The 12,031-nt window shown below is 39.2% G+C and overlaps 1 protein-coding gene across 2 annotated transcripts in view; it reads right to left on the reverse strand.

The window, feature by feature from the left end:
• Positions 1 to 12,031, reverse strand: part of STK32B (serine/threonine kinase 32B) — a 157,917-nt gene that overhangs the window by 65,443 nt on the left and 80,443 nt on the right. For both annotated transcript variants that reach the window (XM_071447318.1, XM_071447319.1), the window contains exon 4: positions 3,913 to 4,086. In XM_071447318.1, the coding sequence (XP_071303419.1) occupies positions 3,913 to 4,086 (174 nt within the window). The remainder of the gene's footprint in view (positions 1 to 3,912; positions 4,087 to 12,031) is intronic.

Raw genomic sequence — 12,031 nt, forward strand, 5'->3', positions numbered from 1 at the left:
AGTATCCTAAAATTGTGCTGGAAGGTTACTGCAATTTCCATTCCAGACATCTGCCACATCCAGCCTCCTCTCTAAGCAGATGAAAACCAGTGGAGCCAGACGATGATGAAAAGTTGTGAGGGCAATGCAGTTAACATTTGTCCCTTAGAAAGAGAAAATGTGATTTTTTTTTTCAGCATGAGCATGTTACCAGGGCAGCAGCCACAGCACTGCAGGGCCAGCACTGCTCTGAGCCAGGGCTGTAGCTGCAAGAGCAGCCTAGAAGAGACAACACTGGAGCTACTGCAGGAAGAACTCTCTGAATGGAAACAGGCAGCCTACTTTGGTCAGGAGGCAGGTGGTTTTATTGAAATGTATGAACAGCAACATTTGTGAAAGGAGAAGGTTGAGTTACTCATGGCTGAAATAAGTTTATTCAGCCTTTGATGAGAAAACTTTTGTCCAATACATTATTCACTGGCATTATACAACCAGTTCTGGAAGGAATGTGTTTAGTCATACCATCTTGAAATGGCAGAATTCCGGATTTGATCCAAAATTTGACAATGTTTGAGATGATGTATACTGTAAGAAGCCTTTCTGGGTGTACTGGGATCCAAGGGTCTATAAGAAATGCCACCCATCCAGCTTTAAAATGATAATTTTTTCATGTGAGAAATGTGGATAAAATATAATTACAGCAAGGCTGTGAGAAAATAAGAGATTTTGGTGTAACTCTTAGCTGTGACCAGCAATCTCAATATTAAGTTAGCTGTTGTATAAGTGAAAAATTTACTCAGAGTAGCCTTCTAATAATAGCTTGAAACTTAGATATTTTCTTTTTAAAGTTTTAATAATTCTGGGTGAACATCCATGCAAATGCAAACATTTACAATAGAGCTTCAAGACACAGAGCAGCATTCATTATTGTACCATAATAAATAAATCCACTATAGCAGAATTATGCATTACAAATATGGATTTTATACACATGGATGTGATTAATAAAAATTGCAAGTTTCATAAATACACCAGAGCAGTAGTGGGGTTTATTCTATTTATGGCTAAATTTGTCCCTGCAGTAACAAAAGTCCTATTGCTGAAATGATTGCCACATTCAAAGTACACACCACTAACCACATCAAGAAACACAGAGGCATTGCAAGGGATCCCCAGGGGGAACGGGCACAGTACTGATCCCTGCACTCCTGCATCCATTCTCACATGCTGGGAATTCCTGTCCCCTTCAGTACCATTTCCTTTTCTAGCAAACTCCTGGGGACACAGGCTAACCTAGAAAAACCCAATCCATCATGATGCTGGATGAAATAGTAATGGAAATCTGAACATATTTCATACACAATGGTATATTAGGAGGAATTAAACTCCTAATTCACACCCCATATATTCAGTTCTTTATGATGCTGCAGTTTGAAAATCCACCAACTCAGTCTGATAAATCCTTCTACTATTCTTTCTTTGTAGCCAAGACAACATACAGATGTTGTCTCTCGGAGGCTCTCTCAATGACTCTCTGACTTACTAACATTTTTTCCTTTTTGCTGCCATCACATTCATTTGAAAATGGAAGATCTAATATAGGTTAGCATGTGAATGCTGACTGGAAGCACTTGGTAACAATGATGTTGCTGAGGCCTGCTACCACAAGGTATAAACACCAAGCAAATCACTGATTTCATCTCCAAACAAGATGGTGTGTTTGCAGTGATAAAGGAATGACTAGATGTACCCTCACCATGCATCACTGCTGGCTCTGCTCTGCACCAAATTAAGTCAGCACTACACTCTTGGTGCCAGATATGCTACAGAGATTCAAGGCAGCTGAAGACCCATCCCACAGACTGCTGTTCCAGGTGCTGGTGAGACAGAAGGCAGAATATTCTGGGTCTCACCTGCCTAAATAACATGTTCATGGGTGTGTGGATCATTTGGGGTTTTGCTGCAAGTTGTGAGAAGATGAGAGGCAAAAGACTCCTTGTGCCACAGTTGTGTCATTTGGGCAGTGAGCAGTGAAGTGGGACAGACACATTCAGATCTCAGCACTGCCAGCTTCAAAATAAACACTTATTCCATAACACAGCAGAGTCCTGAAACAGATCCCTAGACAAAAAATCCTAGCTAACCAGTCAGTGACACTCTGCAGGCTGAGAGAGAGCTATTTTGTCCAATCTTTCTGTCAAAAGTTTTGGTGCAGAGCAAAAGCCAAATCCAAATCGCAGAACTTGCTCCCAAATGGAGCCAACAACCAGCTCTGGATGATCATACCTTCCCCCACCTCAGTGCAAATCAGCAAGCGTTGAACCACTATGACTCAAAAAAAGAAAAAAAAAAGAAAAAAAATCAAGTGTTCACTTGATTAATTAATGCAAAAGAGATGAAAGAGTCAAGCCCAGTTTCCTCCTGGGACCATGACACAGCAGACATTGCCACAAAAAGCTATGAACAACCACAATTACAATCCAGTCCTTCATTCTTTCAAGACATCTGTCACCTTTTTCAGGCTTTTCTGTGATACATTTTTAAGCTACAGACTTCTAGCAAAATACAAGTTTTGACTGCAAACTGGATAATCTAAGGAATACTTTGCCAGCCTATTTGCATAAAAGATCTCATCAATCTGTTTTCCACCAAGAACATTCCTTAAGGGATTAGGAACAAAGGTCAGCTATAATTCTGAGCTCCACTTTTAAAATACTCACTGAGAAAATAAAACTCATGCAAAATTAATGGAAATATACTAAAATAGTGTACTGAAGAATTTTCTTGCAATATTTGCAAGTTTTATTATATTTGGAGATCTAGCTGCCAACAAAGCAAGTGTTGTAATGTTTACTGGAATATAGCACAGTTTCAGTAACATGAAATATCCACCTACCACTGCATCTCTGCTCAGATAGATTTCATGCTGGCCATTCCGCCTCTGAAAGTCAGACCATACTTTTTATTGTATCTTTATTGCAAAATCAGGAGGCAGCTCTGGCAAGTGGATGGGGTGGAAACTCTCCATTAATGTATTTGAAGGAATTTGTTCAAACTGGTCTTTGGGAGATCTGTGACACAGCTTAGTTTAGTTTGGTCTCTGAAAGTCACATCCAGATTTTGTATATACAAAACTGTATTTTTGCATTCATACCACTCTAAATCAGAAAAGGTAACTCTGAATTTAGCCTAAAAAAGAGTAAAAAAAAGATTCAAGCCCATAATTTTATAATTTCATAGTTACTGTGTTGACATAAAAATAGAAGTTATTCCTGCTACTTCAGTTAAATGCCAAAATGTTTAAGGAAAACAGACCCTGATTCCTGACACATTTTTCAAAGTGAATACTATCTTTGCTTCTGTATGGCAGAAAACCTAACAGATTGATGTAATATAAAAAGTGCAAAAAGGATGCAGCATCTATCGTTGTTCCAATTTGATTTGTACTATTATTCCTACTTCCTCACCTCTCTTCCTCCTGACCTTCATGCAGATGCTGCCAGTAAACAAATTATTCTCAGCTTTAGGTTCTATAACTGCTCCCTGATCTTGTTGTGGTAAACTCTGGTACTGGATTACAACATTTTTGTGTTCAGTAACATTGGGGCACTGGAGAATTAAAAATAAATTAAAAGCAATCAGTATGCTATTATGGATTGTATTTAGTGTTTGAAGAAAGTGGAAAATGTAGATCATAATATGAGATCAGAAGGAGAAAAGGGCAGTATGAGAAGGATACAAGGCTACTGAATGGCTGTGGACTGAAAGAAAGCACTTAAAAAGAAAACCTTTCAGACCCAAATTCCACCCTTGAATAAGCAATGGGAACTTTACAGGGGTTTTGAATGAACAGAACTACAAAATCAGATATATGAGCAGTTCCTCTGCTCTGCCAAAAGCAAGCAGTCCACTCCTCAAATGAAATTCACTCACCTGTGAATGATGTGGTATCTCTGCAAATAATCCAAGGAAAGGGCCAGCTCACAAATGTAGAGTTTAACAGTTCCTTCATTGAAGTGCACGTTCTGCTGCAAATGGTAACGCAGGTCCCCTCCAAGTAAGAGATCCACCACCATGAACATGTCCTCTTCATCTTGAAAGGAATACCTGGAGGAAAGAGTTACAGCTGAGATCTCAGGCTGGGTGATGCAGTCACAGCCATGCCTTGGGCTGGCTCCCATTAAGGAGATCCTGGTAGGTCCCTGATTTGCTCAAAAGGCATGCACAGAGAGGCATTCTCTCTCCTGAGGTCAGTCCTGCAAACACACTTTGATTGTGGTGGGACTCTGAATGTTTAAGTGCTGTGCTTTAACCCCAGTGACAGCTAAGTACCATGCAGATGCTCTCTCACTCCTCTTTCCCCCAGTGAGTTGGAGAGGAGAACCAGAAAAAAGTAAAAACTTGTGGGTTGAGATATGAACAGTTTAGGAATTGAAAAAAAGGAAAGTATAATAATAGTACTAAGGATAAAAACACTAATAATTGCAATGAAAAGGAGAGAAAGAAAGAAAACCTGAGAAGAACAAGTGATGCACAACACCAGTGCTCACCACCCCCTGAACAATGTCAAGCCTGTCCCCCAGTGGCTATCAGCCCTTCCCTTCCAAATCCCCCAGTTTATATGAGCATGATACTTGATGGTGTGGAATATCCCTTTGGACAGTCTGGACCAGCTGTCCCAGCTGTGCTCCCCCCCAGCTCCTGGTGCAGCTCCTCACTGGCAGACAGGAGCCACTGAAGAGTCCTTGATGTAGGGTGAGCGCTGCTGAGCAGCAGCCAAAACATCAGAGTGTGATCTGTCACAGACATGTTTTATGAAAAAGCCTTTCCTTAGGATTTTTTCTCCTGAGAAGCTGAGAGGCCTCAGGAACAAAATGTAACCAATGGTTATCTGCTGCTGTGGAATGCAGCAGGTGCATCTGTGATTGGTCTCATGTGGTTGTTTCTAACTAATGGCCAATCACAGTCCAGCTGTCCAGACTGTCTTGGTCAGTCACAAGCCTTTGTTATCATTCCTTTTTCTATTCTTAGCTAGCCTTCTGAATAAATCCTTTCTTCTATTCTTTTAGTATAGGTTTAATATAATATATATCATAAAATAATAAATCAAGCCTTCTGAAACATGGAGTCAACATTCTCGTCTCTTCCCTCATCCTAAGACCCCTGTGAACACCACCAGAGTGATCAACATTATTCTCATCCCAAATCCAAAACACAGCACTGTTCTAGTAAGAACAAAACTAATTTATCCCAGCTGTAACCAGAACATGGGGGCAAGCAGAGCTTGAGCTACTGCCATACTACTGTCTTATTTTAAACATGGATTAACACCTGAATGTTGATAAAACAGAATTTAAAATACCTTTAAGATTTTTACATTCTTAAATAACCATATACTCATTCAGGTGACAAAATATCTTACAAAGTAGTACCAGTAAAATGGAAGGCCTTGAAACACACTTGGTATTTACACACATACAACTCTAGTTCAGTGCTTATGGAAAGTATCCTGGCAGCATTGAGAGCTGCTGTCTCAGGGGTATTTTCCAGATTCAATAAAAATACACAATGTTCTATTAGCTGAGTATTTTTTACAGCTTGCAGTGTAGGTCCAAATTCAATAAGGACTAAAACTGCAATTTTACTGCCTAACAATGCCTATTTTTTTCAGTCAGCACCCTATATCTTATAAAATGACAGAGTCTTCATGGTTACTGACTGAATTCTTCTGGACCCTTTCCCAGAACTGCCTGCTGAACACTCTGGGGACCAAATTTTGATGTGATTTAAATCCTGTAAATCCAAAGGTGTAGCCAGTAAATGTACAGTATATATATACATATATAGTGTTCGGGCAAGCAGGAATTTCCATGTGTTTCTACTTACCTTGGCTATGCTGCCATTGCTCTGGTTTTTTGTGATCTGAGTGAACTGACAGAAACTCTCTGGGTTTCATTTCTAAATGCAACTGTATAAGATAGTTTTCCCAAATGGGGAATGGTAAATACCTTATTTCTGATGTGAAATCACTCTTTTTTTATAAATTTTTTTAGAATTAATTTTGATGTGAAGTTGTATTATCTTACACCAGATATATATGGAGTGCTGAGAGGTGATCCACAACAATCGTGCCTCTTCCAGCACCTTTCCTCCCATGAGGTCTGTAATGTATGTTGGCTACAGATGTAATTCTGTTCTCCTGAACTTTAAAATTTATGCCAAGAAAATGGAAAAGAGAGGGCTTCCAGAAAATCTGTGCACACCCTCCCCCCCAGAGGCAGAAAAGTCTATATTAGATTATTTTAATTGACAGTTCCGTACAGTTTCACTTTCATTCCCAGGCTTGCACTTACTGAAATGAGGCACTGCTCAGGGGTTGTCACAGATGGTTCATTTTGAATTTAATGCTTGTTATTCTTTCTGAACACAGTTCTGAGAAGTGACTTTCTCTCATACTCTGCTCTTCTGTTGCGTTTCCGTGTGACTGCCAAATGCCAGGAGAGGAAAGTAATTTTATTTGCATTAAGCTTACTTCTCAATAAGTGAAACCTCTGAAGCAAAATGGCAAAGTAAGTGGCACATGGTGTCTGCTCACCTCTAGAGAGGCAGAATTTTGTAACACACAAACATATAAACAGGATAACAAAACAGAAGGCTTCAAATATATTCAAATTCCTCCAAGCATTGTGCATTACTGAGCCTGGAGCAATTGCAGAAGCAAAGCTTAAAAAAGTGTAGTTACATTCAAGACTTTTTTTTCTTTTTTGACACTTGTTATTTTAGGTGAAGAAATTGTAGCATTGAGCAGTGGTAAAATCATCATCATAGAATGGCTTTGGTTGGAAGGGGTCTTAAAAATCATCTGCTTCCAAGCCCCCTGCCATGTGTAGGGTCACCTTGCACACATTAGACCAGGTTGCTCAAAGCCCCATCCAACCTGGCCTTGAACACTTCCAAGGACTGGGCAGCCACAGTTGCTCTGGGCAACCTGTTCCAGTGCCTCACCATCCTCTGAAAAATGTTAATTTTTCTCTTCAGTTACCACTTAAGTAAGGTACAGATTTTGTTTCTTTCTTTTTTATATTATTAAAATAATTTTTGGAAAAAAATTGCAGATTGAAAACTCTACTTAAATGGTAAGTGAAACACTGTGTTTTGTCTGGGACTAAAGAGCACTCTTGGTGCCTAAAGTCATATGGTGACATGTCAGTAGAAATGGTACTGATGCACCTCTAGTTTTGAGATATAAATGTCCTTAGTCTTTTTTTTTTTGGGCAGAGTGTGAAAGCAGGGTAAAGAATGACTGCCATGAACTTGCTTTTAAATCCAATGATTATTCCCTTTGTTTTTTTAAATTATGAGTATGTTGAGTATGTTTCAAAGTGAAAGTTCAGTCTAGCCAAAAGACCCATGAGAATCATCCATGGAATGTGCAATCTTGTTCACATCCAGATAAATGCTAACACTTAGTGGAACAAGGTTTTCACTCCAAACATGTTTTTAGGCTGATGTACTCTGGTTTTCTATGCCTGTGAGTGGGGAATGGTCGTTCTTTGTCACCTGCCAGGCAAGCTTTTGTGTATTTGTAATTATTAATTATTTAAAAGAGAGATCAAACAAAGCTTTCCTACAGGGCTCAACCAACCTGCAGCCATTCACTGCCTTGGGACCCTCAGGGAATCTCTGGGAATCCAGGCTGGGATGACAACAGATGGGTTTTGTCCAGGGGCTGTCAGATTTGCCAGTGAATCAATCTCCTGCTACTGTGCCTTGCCTCTCAGGTAAACACATGAAGTGTAATCCCTAAGGACAGAGCTATAAGGCATTCCAGAAGTAACTGTACCTCTAGAACAAAATACTTTGAACCCAATCACGAAACCCAAACAAACAAAACCCTCAACAAAACCAAAAATACCTCCAACAACACCAAAACTAAACTGGGAGACATTCAGAAGTACAGCTAATGTTTGCACTAGGCAGCCTTCCCACACAGGACACTTCTCAAATTTGTCTGGGCCATCTTGACTAGATCATGATTTGCTAAGAAAGGTTGGAGCAGATGATCCTTGAGACCCTTCTACCCTTTTATTCTATGGTTCTGTGATCTTTCATGACCTGTGGAGGGAGCACAAGTCAGTTTTATTTAGATGTTGAAGGTAGAATGATGTACGCCAAGACACAGTGGTTGTGAAGCTCCCTATATCCTCTCTGATGTTCTGCTCTTGCACTCAGTTATTATTTTTCTTTTGTACTGATATGTGTCTCTGGTAACTCTGCTAACCCTGCCAGAAGTGTTGTGTATACTGGTTCAGTAAAAGCTGTAGAGGCACAGTTTGAAGGAATGCACATATTCAGCAGGGTATCAGCAGGTTTTTCCATCCCCTCTAAATTCTCTCACACCTGCCACCCATCATCATGCTCCTCTTGCACCCCTTCTCATGGGCAGTGGTGTCTTCCCCACACAGTTGATCCAGCTGGGTCAAACCTTCATGGGTGTGATTCTCTGTCTGGATCAGACCATAGTGTGATTAGGAACACTCCAAGACATTTTCTGGAAGGTAAAGAAATTTCCCCTAGTGAGACTGTGTCTTTGACCTGGAGGACAACTTGGGCATGGCAAACAGGAGAAGGTCTCTGGAGCTGTCAGGCACTCCACTAAGCAGATCCTGCAGCTACCAATCTCTAAGCTACTGAATGCAGAGCAGGAGTTTCTCCAGGTCCTGCTGTGCAGCTGGGTAACAAATGGTGTTATTTTCCTCCTACCCTGCTTTAAGGACTAACAGGACTTTGTGTACCAGCTTAGACAAATTTGGTTTGTCATGGTCACAAGCAATCTATTCCTATGCCTCTCTCCCTCACACAAATCTAGTGTCCTGCCTTTACATAAGAAATGAAATATTACCTTTATCTTTTTTATTCTATTGCAGTATTTTAAGAAAAAAAAGCTTTTGATATATTGGTCTAAGAATTGAAATACACAAGTGAATATTGGCCATGGGAGAAAGGAATCTTTGAAAATGTTGCTGCTGGCTGGGGAGGGGCTGGTGGCAAATCAGACCAGTGGAGATTAGTTTTCAAGCAAACACTGTAATTTTACTTTTGTAAGCTTCTTATCTGTTCAAAGGGAAATGACATAGAAAAGGGTTGATTGTTTTTTGAAATAAATTCAGGGGTTGTTTGAGATTTTTATGTTAACCAGGTAGTTGAGAAATACCTTCTAAATGAATTGTAACATTGTGACTTAGGTTGAAGATAAATCAATTAGTATTGAATACCAATAACACATTATTAGTTACACTAAAGACAACATTTTAATCCTCCTTGAAATGAAAGAGTAAATGACTTGAAATAATATTTCTTGTTTGTTTCCTAAGTAGTGTCATTCTCCAGTTATAGGAAAACTGTTCTAAATACAGATCCAGCCTCTGCTTTCACTTGGTTGGAGAAAAGTTTGAATGCATTATAATCATCTTTCTCCAAATTAAGATAAAATAATAAAGCCCATAGCAAACAGGGAATTGAGTTTTTGATTATCTTCAGACTGGAAGATAAACTATTATTGAACATAGTCCTTGATGGAAACAAAGTACTCATTGAATAAGTTGTATCTGTTTTCACATTTATATCTGTATATTTGTTTTAATAATATATAATTTTCTGTATTTATATCATATTTTTATTTATTATTTGTAACTCTGTCTTCATAAAAGCAATTACAGATGAATTATTAGGATAATTTCCCCCCTTTCATTTCTTCTTTTTAGTTAACCAGGGTAATTTTTCATTTAAATCCTTCCAGTTGAGACACCCAGTATTCATATATCTTGTTTCATATGAATTACCTGGGGAAAATGACATAATGATGGATATTTTATATATGACTTAAATTAAAGATTAGAAACAGATTAGAAAAATTTCATCATTAAGACTAAGCCTAACTTCATAATCTTGAGGTAATCAGTTAAAGCAAGATATGCACAGTTCATACATTCAGATAACACTTCTGCTTTCCACTGAATATGACAAATGACTGATCCTTGGTGTCTCCTAACTACAAAATTAAAGAGGGGTTCTTTTCCAGTTTTCCTGGTAACACTAAAGGGACGTGGTAATTTTTTCAATGACATAAACCCCCCACTAGTAACTGGAGATTTTCCCAGTGTAGATGTAGATGCCATTTCTTGATATGGTTACCTTGTTTTTTTTTTCTTACCAGTCCAGGTTGTGTAATTATGTTACAGAATACTCCTCACCCACTGTAAAGCAGCAAGAGGTTTAACAAAGATTTGCTGCATTGAAAAAGAACAGGTCACTTAAAGACCTGAATAATTTGACATTTGCCAAAGAACAGTTAGAGCAGAAAAATGACAGTTCAGAGCTCTCTTGTATGGGCATGGTGGAGTAAAATACACCCTCAATATAAGGTGGTATAAGTATAGGATATAATATAGGTGTCAAAAAATAGCAACTTTCATCAGTCAAACATCAAATCATTTCAAACTACCCTGGGCTGAGAAGGTGTGCTGAAAACTGTTACACCCACTGGGACTGCAAATAGCAAATACTTACCTTTGAATTACATTTTTCATAAAATGAAGTGTCCAAGCTAAGCAAATTAATGTTTTTGCTGAAGTCTGTGTGTTCTGCCAGCCAAGGACAAGCCTCAAGAGTCAAAGCCTCAAGATTTATGCACTTTGTAAATATAAATATGCAAGTATTTTGAAGGAATGTTGGAAATGTTCCTTCATAATGGCTGTTTTGTTTGCATTTCTATAGATTTCTTTGTTATTTTGGCAAATGGATAAACATTAGTTATTGGAATTTGAGATTTGTGCTTGCAAAGTCTTTAATAGAAGTCCATTGTTGAAAAGAAAAGGAAATATGCCTGTTTCCAAACTCAGAAGGACAAGAGTAATTTCTACAAATGTCGTTAAGAATGAAGGACAATTACTTCCTTTATTCTTCTTATATTTCTTTATAAAGATATGTAAATATCTCAATATTCTCTAAGAAAACTTTTGAGAACAGGGAATTTCTTCTATAAGGAATTTGGTTGTTCATGCTTACACCTTCTCAAATTCTATTTAGTGCTGAAGTGACCAAGAAAAAAATGGTAAGAAAAACGCCTAAATAAAAAGTAGCCTGAAATTAGGTTGAAAGATGGCTAGAATTTGTTTCAACAAAGATAGTAAGAGACTTATTAGCATAGTAAATATTTAGCAGTATCTCCCATGCAGGCAAGGATTATTAATTAGAGACAGCTTAGTATTTATCCTCACAAGGAAGAAAATTTTCTCTCTCCAGGAGGTTGAGAAGACCACAAATCCTCTTTGATCTAGGAAACAACTGTTCATCATCTGGACATGAGCAGGCCATGTGCACTCACAGCCCAGAAAGCCAAAGCTTTCCTGGGCTGCATCCAAGGCCGTGTGGGCAGCAGGGCCAGGGAGGGGATTCTGCCCCTCTGCTCTGCTCTCCTGAGACCCCACCTGCAGGGCTCAGCACAGGGAGGACAGGGACCTGCTGGAGAAAGCCCAGAGGAGGCCACCAAGGTGATCAGAGGGATGGAGCCCCTCTTCTGTGAGGAAATGCTGAGAGAATTGGGATTGTTCAGCCTGGAAAAGAGAAGGCTTTGGGGTAACCTAATTGGGGCCTTCCAATACCTGAAGGGAGCCTACAAGAAAAAAAGCATGTAGGGACAAGACAAGGAATAGCTTTAAACTGAAGACAAGTTTAGATTAGATATTACGAAAAAAATTCTTTACTGTGAGGGTGCTGAGGTCCTGGAACAGGTTTCCCAGAAAAGTTGTGGATGCCCCTACCCAGAAAGTGTTCAAGGCCAGGTCTGGTGCCGTTCTGATCAACCTGGTCTAGTGAAAGGCATCCCTGTCCAGGGCAGCTGGAACTAGATGAAACTTGAGGTAGGTCCCTTGCAACCCATGCCTCTCTGTGATTTTATGATCATTCCCATGTGCACTGTCAACATTTGGCTCAGTTGAGATGCACAACTCACATGACCATGCCGTGGGCAGTCAGCAAGGGGTAATGAGCT

The sequence above is a fragment of the Agelaius tricolor genome, unplaced genomic scaffold, assembly GCF_023055355.1.
Source record: "Agelaius tricolor isolate 1412-34295 unplaced genomic scaffold, bAgeTri1.0.p SCAF_24, whole genome shotgun sequence".
Taxonomy (NCBI): Eukaryota; Metazoa; Chordata; class Aves; order Passeriformes; family Icteridae; genus Agelaius; species Agelaius tricolor.